Raw genomic sequence first — 16,397 nt, 5'->3', positions numbered from 1 at the left:
AAACACTTGGGAAGTGTTCGACTTGTGATTTTGTGATACAAAATCCAGGATATATATCTCGTTTGCTGTGTCATAGTATGTCTTGGTGTCAATAATAATAATAGTAAAATGGGATCAATGTCCATCAACTGATTATTTGGAAGCCACGTCTTTCCTCTATTTTTGTCTTTTAGGCTGGATCTACACTGCCATATAAAATCCAGATTATCTGAGTTGAACTGGATGGCAGTGTAGATCCAGTTTTATTTTCTAGTGTGTAGTCTTACTTTTTGTGCTTGCGGCTTTATTATGTGGCTTGTTCATATGTATTATCTGTAGTCTTACAAAAATATTTTGTATTTTGTGTTTAATAAAGACATTGTTTAAAAATTTCTCTATGTTTTTCTATATGTATATATGTACCACATTCTGTCTCTTATTACCTTGATAAGCAGGTGATTTTGTTCCTTCAGGACAGTGACTGCTTGCTGGTGAAATTCCTTCTTTCCTGGCGGATAAACCCCCAAGCCACTGGATGGAGCATCAGGCTGGAAAAAAGGACAAAATACATGAATTGCATGAGAGTAACTTCTCCTCTAACCCCAGCTACAACTACTCCTCAGATGTTATTAAGACACAGCAGGGATGAAGAGCTATGAGAGTGCAGTGCATTTGGGCTGAAAGGCAAGATTTCTATTTGCATTTGGTTAACACTATGCATACTTATTAGGGATTCCTCTTCTTCAGAAGAGGAAGGGTAGCAGGAAAGTGTCCATGAATCTGAGGGTGAGTTGGAATCTGAGGAGGAGATTTTGCAAGTACCCACTTTTCAGGAGAGGACAAAGAAAACAGAGCAGAGAACTTGTTCAGCTGGGATAGCTGCCAGAAATGCAGCTGAGTAATTAGGAACTGCCCTAGCAGCTGTGAGGGGACCCAGGGCTATAAAGCAGAAGCAGGTGCAGCCAGCTCTTGCTGGTAACAAACTGACTCTAATACCTTTGCTCCCCGTGTACCTGCTCCGAGTCTGCATCTGGATTTATTGCTTTTTCTTTGTCTGAAGTAAGCCTGATATTTGATTTGGGACTGTATCAAAGACTAAGAACTACATTTGCCCTAAGACTTCCTTGTTTTCTTTTGCATTATTCCACTGAGTACGCTGTACTTTATGTTTTGCTGAAGTAAAGCAGTTTTCATTTACTTACCACAATGTCTTAAGGTTGTTCTTGCAAGACAAAACAGGACAATACTGCAAGTATGCATACTGCTTAATACTATGCATATTGCATGTGGCAGGGCTCAGTATGCATATGCATACTAAGCCCTGCCACATGCAGAATGGAGGACCTTCTCACAGCGACACCAGAGGCACTCCAAGTAGCCAGTTTCTGGACCAAGAAAATCTAGTATAATTTTCCTATGGGTGCCTTAAAATACCTCCCCGCTTTTAAGCAGTACCTATTTATCTGCTTACATTTTACTTTCGAACCCCTAGATAGGCAAAAGCTGGGCTAAAGGCCAGGAGTGCACCTTGACCCAGCATCAAACTGTCAACCTCTTGATCGACAAGATTTACTGCAGCTGGTGGTTTAACCTGCTCTGCTAAAGCAGCCCTGAGTCCCCTCGGGTGAGAAGGGCGGGGTATAAATAATTGAAATAAAGCCCAGCCCTTGTTAGGTTAAAAATGTCCTTTTTCTCTCCGGATACCACTTCACAGAATTTTTTTTAAAAAAATCTTCCACTTGATGCAGTTTGCTTCACAGCAGTAGTGCAACCTTGGTCTCCATTCCCTTTAGTTCTCCTGACCTTTCCGGGAGAAGTGAGCAGGTTTTTCAAGCACAGGTTCACTTCCTGGATCCTGGCCAGCAGCAGGCAGCTCTGGGTGGAGTACGGGTCAGAGAAATAGTTCTGCAGACATGATGGACAAAGGAAGTAACACACAAGCAAATGTCAGCATTTGAGATCCAGTTGCATTCCACGTATTGAAATCCCCAAAGGAGAGTTCTTCAAAAAATGACTTTTCAACTTAATCCTCTTAGAATATTTGCACAATATGTAACTCTATATGCACTTAGTTGCATAGCTGAGTGTGTAGATCCTCGGTATCTATAAAAGTTTAACTCCTGCATGCATACCAGAAAAAAAATGAATGATGGCATCCTTTTTGACAAAATGGTACAGGGCAGGCTTGGGCAAAGTTTGGCCCTCCAGGTGTTTTGGACTTCAACTCCCACAATTCCTAACAGCCGGTAGGCTGTTAGGAATTGTAGGAGTTGAAGTCCAAAACACCTGGAGGGCCAAACTTTGCCCATGCCTAGCATAGGGCCACAGTAGAGGTAGTGGCAAGCCTGGTCTATATTGGAGTATATTCTTCAGTTTCTTTCAACCATGAAGAGCTCACCAGGCCCCTGCTTCCATGTTTGGGAGGTAAAAGAGAGACACGAGGCTGCCAAGAGATGTGAGGATCTCTGAAATGGTGGGATGTATAGATTCATGCCTAGCGTTACATTTGGATTCCAGGCATTTCACATATCCCTGTGTTTCTCTGCGGCATCTCCAGCCTTGCAAATACAGTGCTGTATGGACTACACTACTTGTGTTGGAAAATGTATTGTGCATTTTGTTGTGCAATTCAAATATGTGGTTGGTTGAATCACGGATACAGTAGGCACACTGTAATCTATATAATCAAAGTATGTTTTTTTTTGTTGGCTTGTTTGTTTGTTTGCGCCACAAAGGCTGTTGCTAGGTGTAGTGTTCCTCTGTGATGTCACCAGGAAAGAAAGGTGACATGTGTATGAAGGGAAGAGGGGAAGGAAGGAAAGAAAGGGAAAAGAAGGAGGGAAATATGTGAGTAAGTAAGTAAAACATTATTTATATCCTACCCCATCTCTGTGTGGGGACTCCAACCAGCTCGCAACATAAATAGCAAAGGGTTGCTGTGAATTTTCCGGGCTGTATGGCCATGTTCCAGAGGCATTATCCCCTGACGTTTCATCCAGAGGTTATAAGGTTTGTTGGAAACTAGGCAAGTAGGGTTTTATATATCTGTGGAATGTCCAGGTTGTGAGAAATAATTCTTGTCTGTTTGAGGAAAGTGTGAATGTTGCAATTGATCACCTTGATTATTATTGAATAACCTTGCAGCTTCAAAGCCTGGTTGCTTACTGCCTGGGGGAATTCTTTGTTGGGAGGTGATTAGCTGGCCTTGGTTGTTTCCTCTCCGGATTTCCCCTGTTTTCTGACTGTTGTTCTTTATTTTCTCTCCTGATTTTAGAGTTTTTTTATACTGGTAGCTAGAATTTGTTTTTGTTTTTTTCATGGTTTCCTCCTTTCAAGAGAAGGAGTCTGGAAAATGATCTGGCCAATCTAAATGTGTATATTTCAGTCTTAATCTGGATACAAACTAGGAAAAATAGCCCCAAACTTTAAGATAAGGACAGTAGACTGAGCAACATACTTGTACTTTTTAAATAAGAAGCTGTACATTTTACATCCTTATAAGGAGTGCCTCGGCTAGTTTGTGAATGTTTATTTTGTGTTATATCCTTTCTGAATTCTCTGAAGGATGTGTTCATCATTTCCCTTGTGATGGATCACCCATCCAGCTAGATTTATAAAAAAAAAAAATGGAAAGGAAGCGAAAGAGTTGTGTTAGTACATACTAACAGTAAGATGAGTCATCTGTTGTATGAAGGAAGGCTATAACATTACTGGCATTTTAAAAGGAGGCTTGTGAATGTGTTATGAAAGGTTAGAAATTACAGTAAGCCATGCACTTTTGTGGGGATTGGAGGTGTGGGACCCACATGGAAAAAAATAACAGGCCATCCACTTTCTCAGGTGCATAAGAAATGTGTGTAGAGAAAGTTGCCGAAGGCTTTCATGGCCGAGATCACAGGGCTGTTGTATGTTTTCCGGGCTGTATGGCCATGTTCCAGAAGTATTCTCTCCTGACGTTTTGCCCACATCTATGGCAGGTACCTCACAACCTCTGAGGATGCCTGCCATAGATGTGGGTGAAACGTCAGGAGAGAATACTTCTGGAACATGGCTATACAGCCCGGAAAACATACAACAACCCAAAGCTATAGTTTTTTACCTGAGGACCTTGACCAGAGTATTGTGTCTGAGGACCTACAAATGCCTAGATAAGTAATCTCTCTGTGAATCTCCAGTTCCTCCAACATGACTCTATGACCAACATCTGCTGGATTTGAGATTACAGAGTCACTCAGGAGGGCATTAACATTCCTAGGAAAACATATGACTCAAATGCGCAAATAAGCCCATAAAAGTTAACAATTGTGGAGGGCCAACTGTACAATGGAGAATGCTTTCACTAACAATGTGGAAACATCCTTTCAAGCAGAGGTGGGATAATGGATATCCAAATATTGTGGACTGCAGTTCCCATTAGCCCTAAACCAAACAAGGAAATTGTGAGGACTGCTGGAGCTGCAGTTCAGCAACATATTTGTCCAGTTATAGTATACTTTAAAGGGGTAGAGAGACCTGTAGCACTTTAAAGACTAACATGTTCATTTGCTACCATAGGACCATTTTGTGGATTATGACTCACTCCTTTGTCAATAAAACACAAGTGAAAGTTTAGAAAGGAGAAATATGTGCATAAGACAAAGTATGGAGGAAGAAAACAAAGGAACTTCTCTTAAATCTGGAAATCCTGTTGTTAAGGGAAACAAGTTTTATTAAAATGTCAAAGTTCAATGTCACTCCTAATTTCAGTCCTTGGTGAAGGGGTATAGTTATGAGAAGAAGGCATTGCAATATAAATTCTGTCACTGCAATGAAATTTTCCTTCAATTCCCACATTTCTAGCAGTACAAAGAACAAGACATTAACTACACTGTGCACTTTATTCAGTTTCACACCACTTTAACTATTATGGCTCAATTTTATGGAATCCTGGGAGTTGTAGTTTGGTGAGGCACCCACATTTTTTGACAGAGAAGGCTAAAGGCTTTGTTAAATTATGTCTCCCATAATTATCTGCATTGAGCCATGGCAGATAAAGTGGTGCCAAACCGTATTAGGTCTATATTGTAGTAGATGCATGCACTGAAAAGGATTTATATTTCTTTGGATTCCTAAACTGTAGTTCTGAATGCTTAACAGGGACTTGAAGTTAGTTACTTACTGCATTGTTAAAACTTTGGAGACTCAAAGAAAATTTCATGAGAGGGGCACAATGCTTAACAGGGGCTAATATTTCATTTTGCCCTCTGTTGCTGGAAATATCCCATTTTGTACCTCCTGCATGCAAGAATTCCACATACAGCTGTCAAATTCGATAAGCAAACAGCAATACCAGCCACACTAAATTTGCACAATTTTTTTATCTTTCGGTCTTCTCAGCTGTGAATGGTGTTCCATCTACACTACATTGTATGAATCTACACCAGGCAAGGGCAAACTTCAGCCCTCCAGAGGTTTTGGACTTCAACTCCCACAATTCCTAACAGCCTACCAGCTGTTAGGAATTGTGAGAATTGAAGTCCAAAACACCTGGAGGGCTGAAGTTTGCCCTTGTCTGGTCTACACTGACCACATTATGCTGTTTCTACTGTATTATATCGCAATGTAGATGGGGTCCAAGGGCCCTATCATGCTCCTCTGTTATAGTGCTATTATTCCACTTTAATTGCCATGGCAACATCCTGTGGACTTCTGGGGTTTGTAGGTCGGAGAGGACCAAAAACACTCTAGCTGAGAATTATAAATATCTTTCCCTGAACTACAAATATCAGAATTCCAAACCATGTTGCCATGATGTTTCAAGTGGAATCATAGTGCTGTAGCTGTATAGTGTGATATGGCCTTACTGGTACATTTTATGCTAAATATTGAAGTGCTGTTACTTACTGCCTCTGCTCCCATGTGCTTCTGGCGCCTCTGAGACTCCAGGAGATGGTGCTGAAACCAGTCCCGCACCCGATCTACCATTTCCAAACCATGCAACAAAGCGTCCCGCTCTCGTTCCAGCTCTTGCATCCGCTTCAGCTGCAAAACAGAGAAGGTAGAGAAACAAAATTTTTCACCATAAGTTTTGCTTTATACAGTGGAGGGGGCTGCCTTCATGACAGTGGAACACCTTTAAAAAGTTTGCATTGGACACCTTTAAAAGGCAGTGTTTCTCAACCTGTTGGTCCCCAGGTGTTTTGGCCTTCAACTCCCAGAAATCCTAACAGCTGGTAAACTGGCTGGGATTTCTGGGAGTTGTAGGCCAAAACACCTGGGGACCCACAGGTTAAGAACCACTGTTTTAAGGACTTGTGATAGACACCTGTAAAAGGTTCATATTGGGATATTACTTACTTAACAAATTGTATGATACTTGTATTGCTGGGGAGGGGGGAAAGAATAAATATATAGATTTAAAGAAGGTGGGGATGGAAAGCAAAATGTCCAGGCAATGTAGGGACAGTCACATCTCAAAGCAGTACAGCAAAGAAACCATTGGAATACAACCAACAACACCGGAGAGCCAGCATGGTGCAGTGTTTTGTATGTTGGATTAGGACTCTGGAGATCAGGGTTCGAATCCTTGCTCAAACTTGGAAACTCCACTGTGTAGGTGACACACTTTCAACCACCCAAAAAACCAATGGTTCACTCTTAGGGTCACCATAAGTTAGGAATGACTTGAAGGCACAGAACAAAGCACATTCAAACCACTACATGTGGCTATAGTTCTGTGCCTTCAAGTTGGTACTGACTTATGGTAACCTTAGGAGCGATCCATGGCATTTTCTGGGTCTGAGAGTGTGTCATCCATTGCAGTGTAACTGGACTACTTTTACATTTCAAAGCAGTGGACAACCTTATTCTACTGTATCTTTGTTACCACAGGCTAGTACATTATATTGTTCCAGGTTTTAAAAGATAGTTGCTGTTGTTGTTGTTGTTGTTGTTGTTGTTGTTGTTGTTGTTGTTGTTGTTGTTGTTGCTATTTGCCATCAAATTGGCTTTCACTTATGGTAACCCTGTGAATGAGAGACCCCCAAGAGCTCTTGTGCTAAAAATAAGTCATTAAATACTTCTAGAGATTGAAGGAGAGGAGGATAGTTACTTTGAAACAATTGCTACTATAATGAGTGCTTTCTGTGAACATTGAAATTGTAGCTAATTGTTTTTTCAAAGCAACTTTCCAAATACAGTATTTTGAACTTCACTCATTTTTATGCTTGCCAGGAAGGAGGATTATCTAGTTAGAAGAAGATTCATTTAATTTTGTTTGTGAGATTTCATTTTCTTCTCTTTCATTGATAGCAATCAGAGGCGGTTCTACCACCAGGCAAACTAGGCATTTGCCTGTGGCGCCATGTTGTTGGGGGCGCCATCGAGGCAACTCCTGTCTCCTGCGGCAGAAAGGAGCCTAGGAAGACAATATGGTTTTTGGGAAGCCTGTGAAGTAAGTATTGCTTATCTTACCTAACTTGGGTGAATTAATTTAATGCATACACACTTATTTAATTGAATATTCATTTTCTACTGTTATCTTTTAATTTATGGAGCTTGTTTTAATTCATGGGTGAGCCACTTTTGGCCCCATTTATGAAAAGGAGGGAAATTGTTAAATAAGTCCTAGTACCTTCATTTATAAGTAGATTTTCCCAAGGATTAAAGTTTTAACACCTGTATACAACTATTTAGTTTAGTAGAGATATAGAATCTACACTTTCTAATGGATGTGCAAGGCAGTAATGAATGTCCAAGCACTTCTGGAAAATGCCAGTTTGAGAAAATCTGACATACATTGTCAGAAATAGTTGTACTGATTCAGACTACTGGGTCATCCAAATCAGCCTCCTCCTCCTCCTCTGTAGGAAGTCTTGGAAGCAAGGCAAGTGGGGCTTCCTCCCTGGGGGCATCCTTGGTTGGGGGGGGGTGTTAATTGGCCCTGATTGCTTCCTGTCTGGGTTTCCTATTTTCAGAGTGTTGTTTATTTAAGCTTTTCCTTAATCCCTCCTTATTATCCAACATTTTTGCTTATCCAACACTTTTATTTTTCAGTGATAGTTTTTTTTTGGGGGGGGCACCAAAATTTCTCTTCGCCTACACTAGAAAATTACCTTGGACTGGCTCTGATAGCAATCTATACCAAAGGAAATATTTTAAAAGGCTGCATCCACCTCAATGAGGATCCCATCTATAGTGCTATATAATGCCGTTTGAAATGGTATTATTTGGTCAATGTAGACTTATATAATGTAGTTCAATGCAGTTAAACTGTGCTATATAAGTTTACAATGGCCAAACAATGCAGTTTGAAACTGCATTATAAGGTATTGTGAAAAATGATTAACATGAATGGACAAGGAAAGTGGGAAAATGGGAATAAAAATGATAAAGAAAAGGTGTTATGACCAGAAATTACTTAGAAAGCTCAAGGAAACACTTTCTAGCATTGTTAAATTTGTTTAACAATGTAGTTAGTCCAAATGTTTTACAAGTAAACAAAAAGATAAGTTTTGAGGACAGTTTTGAAGGGAGGGGAAAAAAGAGAGAAAGGATAGAAGCCTTGATGGAAGCAGGATTTAATTCAGCAGAGCGTTGGATTTACAGGGGTTTTATAAATCAGATGCATATAATTGTAGAATCATAAAGTTGGAAGAGGCCACATGTCCAACCCCTGCCATGCAGGAAAGGCACAATCAAAGCATATTGGAGATAAGAACAGAAAGAAACAGGTGGGATACCTCATCCCATTTGATCATGGAAGCTAAACAGGATCAGTACTGGTTAGTACTTGGATGGAAGATTAATACTGTAGGTTACACTTCAAAGGAATGGATTGCTAAAATTACCTCTGCATATTACTTGCCTGAGGGAATTTTATTTAATTAATGTGGTCACCATACATTTATAGGCAATTTGAAGGCAAGAGTGCATGCACATTTTTTATGGTGTCAGAAGTAACTTGAGAATATGCTGTAAGTCGCTTCTGATGTGAGAAAATTGGCTGTCTACAGAGATATTGCCCAGGGAACACCGGGCTGTGTTACCATCCTGTGGAAGGCTTTTCTCATGTCCCTGCAAGCTAGAGCTGACAAACAGGTGCTCACCCCATCTCATGGATTTGAACTGGCAACCTTTAGGTCAGCCACTCAACCTTCAGGTCAGCAGCTGAGCTGGCACAAAGGTTTAACCCACTGTGCCACCATGGCTCTGGGCATGCCAAGTGAGGGCAGAGCACTAAGGAGAAGAGATTTCGGCTAGACGCAGAAATGGCTCCATAAACCAATACAGACTATTTAATTTTAATGCATAAGGTCTCTAGAAAGATGAGCACAGGGATGCAAGTATAGTCAGGCCTTCACATTCACTGGGGTTAGGGGCATAGGATCCCTGTGAAAGTGAAAATCCACGATTAGGGAAAACGTTATTTTCTTTATTCAAAAGAACACATCTCTAGGGCTTTCTAGGTCTTCCAGCATGATTGTATGGGCAACTCCCACTGGAATCACACTGGAGAAGCCAAAGATTCCTAGAGAGCTGTTTGCTATCTAGGAATCTCTAGGTCCACCAGCATGACTGAAGGAAGATGACCACATAGTCCAGGCATGGGCAAATTTTGACCCTCCAGAAATTTTGGACTTCAACTCCCACAATTCCTAACAGCCTACTGGATAGACAAAGTTTGCCTATGTGTGTCATAGACCAATACTGGAGGATCTAGAGATTGCTAGAGAGAACATGATTAATTAAATCCATAAAAGCCAAAACCGCAATTGCAATGGGATGACTATACATGTGGTAGCCTGGGAAGTGGCCTGCAACTGAAGAACACCTTGCCCTGCCATCACTCACCCATAAGAAGAACTTCAGTGCCTCCAGACTGCTGAGGGCCGTGCCCAGCGGGACGATGAGGATGGTGTAGCCTCTTTGAACCACCATCATGGTGTTGTGGTGGCAAGGAGGCAGCAGCGCCCAAAGCAGCAGGGGCGGGGGCCAGCCTGGCATGCCAGCAAGGCAAGGATGCCCACGATATTACCCCGACTTGAGGAGGGGAATGCCTTTGAAGCAGCTAGCCTGCTTGGGCAATGAATCCTTTCACTGCTCCATCGTTGCTCTCGTACAAGTGTACTGTACTCTCAAAGAACGAGTCTACGCTTATGTCTTGGACCTCACCAAAAACTTCACACTGATTCCTTGAAAGCCCTCTTCACTTCTCCTTCTACCTGTTTCAAATTCTTCTTCAGATGCTTTACAAGCTCATCTCCTGCTTCATTGCACCTTTCTGTTCCCTGCCTGCTTCCCTTGCAGTCCTCTCAAATCTCATCCCAAGTTGCCCTCCAACCCATCGTCCCCTATCCCTTCTTTGAGGCAGCTTCTCCCTCCCACTGTCTCCTCCTCCAACTGTTCTCTTGCTCCTTCTGCTTCTTCTCAGCTGGTCCTTCAGGATCTTCTCATTTTCCTCCTCAACAACAAGGCTTCCTCCACCACCCTTCTGAACTCTTTCTGTTCACCCTTTCTCCACTTTCTTCTGCTTTCATGGTCCTCTTGGTGCTGCCTGCTTTGTCTGTCACCCACTCCACAGACTCTTTCCTCAGTTTTTTCTCTCTGCTGGCCTCCTCCTTTCCCCCAAAGACCCCTCCCCTGATGACCAGCCTTGGGGTGAACTGGGAATGTCAGGAATCAACCCGCTCCCTCCCCGTTTGACTCCATTTTGCTGAACTCAGCACTTCCCAATGCATCCTGGGATATGTGTTACAAGCCTCAGTGGCCGTGGACAATGGGAGCCGTAATCCCAGCCTTTCTGGCTGGATGAATGAATCTGGGGGACAGGGTGGGGTGCGCCAAGCGAGCTGCCTTGCCATGGGATTAATGCCTTTGGATGCCGGAAAAGAGCGTGTATTTCAAATGTTTGCATCCTTTCAGTCAGCCGCCCTGCTCTTCCTCCCAACCACTCTTTTTATCCCATTGTTTAGAGCCTTATTAGAATGACGAAAATGACAAACATGTTAAGTAGGGTTTTTTTTAAAAGCAGATCATATGAACATTAAAACAGATTAGAAACCCCCTATTTAATGTTCCTTGCTTGTAGCATAAGACATTTTGTGCATGAACCAGAAGATTATATACAAACCTACATATATGAAGTATGGAAATACTTTTTCTTTTGGAGTGACATTGGAGACAAAAAGACATGCAAGAGAGGAGCATCTTACTTTAGGGTTTCAAACATTTGCAAGGCTTATGGTACAATATGGAGAAATGAAATATGCTCAAAACTCTATGTGCATTTCCAAAATGTGAACAGACAAAATGTTTATATAGTCATCCCTTCATGTTTGCTGGGGTTGGGGATGCAAGGCCCCTGCAAAAATGGGAAAAGTGTAAATTAAAAAAATAATAAATCACTTTTATTGAGAGATTGTTGTTTTTATGTGACTTCAAGTCAATTCCAATTTATGGCAATCATATCCTAAGGTTGTTGCTGTGTTTGTTTCATGAGGTTTCCGTGGGGTTTGCCTTTGCCTTTGCCTTTTTCTGCTGAAAAAGTGTGATTTGCCTAAAGTCATCCAATGGTTTTGGCAGCAAAATGTCTCCTGTTACACATGTTTACTACAGTCAGAAAAAGCCTAAAAGCCATCACACTGAAGTCAGACAGGAATCTGTCAGGAATGGGGAATTAACCAAAGAAGCAGAGGTTTAAACCCTGGTTCCCTGGAGTCCTAGTTCAACATGCAAAGCACTACACCAGAGCTTTCCAAAGTGTGTGTAGTGACATATTAATATGTCGTGACACATTTGCGTGTCACCTGCCAGTTTGTAGGTGTGTCACATGAATGGAATGAGACACCTCTATGTCTGTGAGATAAGCAATAAATCATATATTTTTCCAAAATATAAATGAAAGGTTTTCATGAGTTACATTATATCCCCATACATTTCCTTATTAGAATTTATGTATGTGTCTATATCTCTTATAAGAGATCGATTTGCCATTCTGGTCCAGAACTAGTGCCTGTCATCAGTGATGGACTAGATGAGGGTCAACAAGCTGTAATTAAATCCAGACAAGACAGAAGTACTCCTGGTCGGTCATAAGGTGGATCAGGGTGTGGGATTACAGCCTGTGATGGATGGGATCACACTCCCCCTGAAGACACAGGTTCGTAGTCTGGAGGTAATCCTGGACTCATCACTGACCCTGGAACTCCAGGTGTCGGCAATAACCAGGAGTACCTTCGCATAGTTAAAACTTGTGTGCCAGCTGCGCCCATACCTTGAGATGCCAGACTTGGCCATGGTAGTCTACGCTTTAGTCACATCCTGTTTGGACTACTGCAATGCTCTCTATGTAGGGCTGCATTTGGAGATAGTTCAGAAGCTGCAACTGGTGCAGATATTGGTAACCAGATTGCTTTTTATAGTGAGATGACAACTCCAATGCTGTGGCAGCTCCACTGGTTGCCAGTCGCTTCCAAGATAAATACAAAGTACTGGTCATTACCTATAAAGCTCTAAATGATTTGGGTCCAGGCTATTTGTCTGACCGCATCTCCCCATATAGGCCGTCCCGTATACTGTGCTCATCGGAGGAGGCCCTGCTCTCAGTCCCACCCCTGTCTCAAGTGCCGCTAGTGGGAATGAGAGAGGGGCCTTCTCTGTGATCGCTCCCCATCTCTTGTACTTGCTCCCTAAAGAAATAAAAACGGCTCCCACCCTCCTCTCCTTAAAAAAATTATTGAAACCGCACCTTTGTACCTTAGCATATGGAGAGGAGGAGGACTGAGACACTTTAAATGAATGCCACCAGAATGCTGGCTAACTTACTTCTACCTCATAACTGATACATTTTAGGTTAACATCTGTGATAGCCGTTTATAATGTATTTCAACTGTTTTTAAGGGTATATATCAATGTTAACTTATGCTATTAGTCTGATTCTGTTTTATTGGATTATTTTTATTCAGCTTTCATTTTTGATTCAGTTTTCATTTTTGGGCCAGGCTGTGGTGCAGGCTGGTTAGCAGCCATCTGCAACAAATCACTCTGACCAAGAGGTCATGAGTTTGAGGCCAGCCCGTGCCTGCGTCTGTCTCTGTCTCTGTTCTATGTTATGGCATTGAATGTTTGCCTTATATGTGCAATGTGATCTGCCCTGAGTCCCCTTTGGGGTGAGAAGGGCTGAATATAAATACTGTAAATAAATGAATATAAATACTGTAAATAAATGAATTCCTTTGTTATAAGTTTATTGGTATTATTGCTTATTATTCTGTATTTTTAATGTGTTTTGTGCTTATTTAGGGCATTGAATGTTTGTAAACAACTCTGAGTCCTTTTGAGAAGAGAGGGTAGTCTAGAAATAAAGTCTGATGATGATGATGATGATGATTATTATTATTAACCTCTGGTCTGCTAGTAAAACTGAACTACTGTGTCATGAACTGATGCATGTCTTAAAAGTGTGTCACCAACATGAAATGTTTGGAAAGCTCTACATACAATGCTGGTTTTCCTCACAATATAATCATAGAATCATAGAATCATAGAATCATAGAATAGTAGAGTTGCAAGAGACCTCATGGGCCATCCAGTCCAACCCCCTGTCAAGAAGCAGGAAATCGCATTCAGAGCACCCCCGACAGATGGCCATCCAGCCTCTGCTTAAAAGCCTCCAAGGAAGGAGCCTCCACCACAGCCCGGGGGAGAGAGTTCCACTGTCGAACAGCCCTTCTCACAGTGAGGAAGTTCTTCCTGATGTTCAGGTGGAATCTCCTTTCCTGTAGTTTGAAGCCATTGTTCCGTGTCCTAGTCTGCAGGACAGCAGAAAACAAGCTTGCTCCCTCCTCCCTATGACTTCCCTTCACGTATTGTACATGGCTATCATGTCTCCTCTCAGCCTTCTCTTCTGCAAGCTAAACATGCCAAGCTCTTTAAGCCGCTCCTCATAGGGCTTGTTCTCCAGACCCTTAATCATTTTAGTCGCCCTCCTCTGGACACTTTCCAGCTTGTCAACATCTCCCTTCAACTGTGGTGCCCAGAATTGGACGCAGTATTTCAGGTGTGGTCTGACCAAGGCAGAATAGAGGGGGAGCATGACTTCCCTGGATCTAGACGCTATACCCCTATTGATGCAGGCCAGAATCCCGTTGGCTTTTTTAGCTGCTGCATCACATTGTTGGCTCATGTTTAACTTGCTGTCCACAAGGACTCCAAGGTCTTTTTCGCACACACTGCTGTCAAGCCAGGCGTCCCTCATTCTGTATCTTTGATTTCCATTTTTTCTGCCGAAATGAAGTATCTTGCATTTGTCCCTGTTGAACTTCATTTTGTTAGTTTCGGCCCATCTCTCTAGTCTGTCAAGATCGTTTTGAATTCTGCTCCTTTCTTCTGGAGTGTTAGCTATCCCTCCCAGTTTTGTGTCGTCTGCAAACTTGATGATCGTGCCTTCTAACCCTTCGTCTAAGTCGTTAATAAAGGTGTTGAACAGAACCGGGCCCAGGACGGAGCCCTGCGGCACTCCACTTGTCACTTCTTTCCATGATGAAGATGACGCATTGGTGAGCACCCTTTGGGTTCGTTCGCTTAGCCAATTGCAGATCCACCTAACCGTAGTTTTGTCTAGCCCACATTTTACTAGTTTGTTTGCCAGCAGGTCGTGGGGGACTTTGTCGAAGGCCTTACTGAAATCCAGGTACGCTACATCCACAGCATTCCCTGTATCGACCCAACTCGTAACTCTATCGAAAAAAGAGATCAGATTAGTCTGGCATGACTTGTTTTTGGTAAATCCGTGTTGACTATTAGCAATGACCGCATTTGTTTCTAAGTGTTCGCAGACCACTTCCTTGATGATCTTTTCCAGAATCTTGCCTGGTATCGATGTGAGGCTGACCGGACGGTAATTGTTTGGGTCGTTCTTTTTTCCCTTCTTGAAGATAGGGACCACATTCGCCCTCCTCCAATCTGCTGGGACTTCTCCCGTTCTCCAAGAACTCTAGAAGATAATTGCTAGTGGTTCTGAAATAACTTCCGCTAATTCCTTCAATACTCTTGGATGTAGCTGATCTGGCCCTGGGGACTTGAATTCGTTTAGAGAGGCCAGGTGTTCCTGGACAGCTTGTTTCCCTATTTGGGGTTGGATTTCCCCAAATCCTTCGTCCATTCCATGTTGCTGAGGTTGAAGATGGCTTTCTTTTTGTGAGAAGACCGAGGCAAAGAAGGCATTAAGTAGTTCTGCCTTTTCCCTGTCCCCTGTCGCCATCACCCCATCTTCTCCTTGCAGAGGCCCTATCGCCTCCTTTTTCTTCCTTTTTCTACCAACGTAAGCAAAAAAGCCTTTTTTGTTGTTTTTTATGTCCCTGGCAAGCCTGAGCTCATTTTGTGCTTTAGCCTTGCGAACCTTTTCCCTACAGGTGTTGGCTATACGTTTGAATTCTTCTTTGGTGATTTCTCCCCTTTTCCACTTCTTGTGCATGTCACTTTTGAGCTTTAGCTCAGTTAGAAGTTCTTTGGACATCCATTCTGGCTTCTTTGCACTTGTCTTATTTTTCTTCTTTGTTGGCACTGTTTGCATTTGCGCCTTGAGTATTTCACTTTTGAAAAACTCCCATCCATCCTTAACTCCCTTGTTTTTTAATATTGGCGTCCATGGGGTGCCGCTCAGTAATTCCTTCATTTTTTGGAAGTCAGCTCTCTTAAAGTCGAGAATGCGTGTTTGATTTGTCTTAGTTTCAGCATTCCTTTGTATTGCAAACTCCAGGAGCACATGGTCACTTGCCCCTAAGGATCCAACCACTTCAACTGTATTGATCAGGTCTTCCACATTTGTTAAGATTAGATCAAGAGTTGCTGATCCTCTTGTTGCCTCTTCTACCTTCTGGACCATAAAATTGTCTGCAAGGCAAGTGAGGAATTTGTTGGACTTTGTACTCTTGGCTGAGTTTGTTTTCCAGCAGATATCGGAATAATTGAAATCGCCCATGACTACTATATCTCTTCTTTGTGCCTGTTTGGTCAGCTGTTGACAGAAGGCTTCATCAAGTCCTTCATCCTGACTCGGAGGTCTGTAGTAGACACCCACGACAAGATCTTTTTGAGTCCCGGTTCCCTTGATTCTTATCCAGATGCTTTCAAGCTGGTTTCCCGGATTACAGTCTTGCATTTCTTCTGCAACGTAACTGTTTTTGACATATAAAGCTACTCCCCCTCCTCTCCCTTTTGTTCTATTTCTGTGAAAGAGGTTATAGCCCTCAATGGCTACATTCCAGTGATGGGAGTCATCCCACCAGGTTTCAGTGATGCCTATGATGTCGTACGTGTGGTGCTGTGCTAAAAGTTGGAGTTCGTCTTGCTTATTTCCTATGCTCTGAGCGTTGGTGTAAAGACATGTAAGCCCCTGTGACCTCCCCTCGAACTGTTTATTTGGGATTATTGTGCTC

The 16,397-nt window shown here is 42.3% G+C and overlaps 1 protein-coding gene across 1 annotated transcript in view; it reads right to left on the bottom strand.

Moving 5' to 3' along the window:
• sapcd1 (suppressor APC domain containing 1) overlaps positions 1-16,397 on the bottom strand; it is a 50,003-nt gene that overhangs the window by 6,016 nt on the left and 27,590 nt on the right. The window contains exons 3-5 of the mRNA XM_008121551.3: positions 5,863-6,000; positions 1,783-1,884; positions 423-527 (exon numbers count right to left, since the gene is read on the bottom strand). Of these exons, the coding sequence (XP_008119758.2) occupies positions 423-527; positions 1,783-1,884; positions 5,863-6,000 (345 nt within the window). The remainder of the gene's footprint in view (positions 1-422; positions 528-1,782; positions 1,885-5,862; positions 6,001-16,397) is intronic.

The sequence above is a fragment of the Anolis carolinensis genome, chromosome 2, assembly GCF_035594765.1.
Source record: "Anolis carolinensis isolate JA03-04 chromosome 2, rAnoCar3.1.pri, whole genome shotgun sequence".
In the NCBI taxonomy this organism is placed as follows: Eukaryota; Metazoa; Chordata; class Lepidosauria; order Squamata; family Dactyloidae; genus Anolis; species Anolis carolinensis.
Note: the sequence above shows the minus strand (reverse complement) of the source record. Positions and strands in the feature narration are given on the sequence as shown.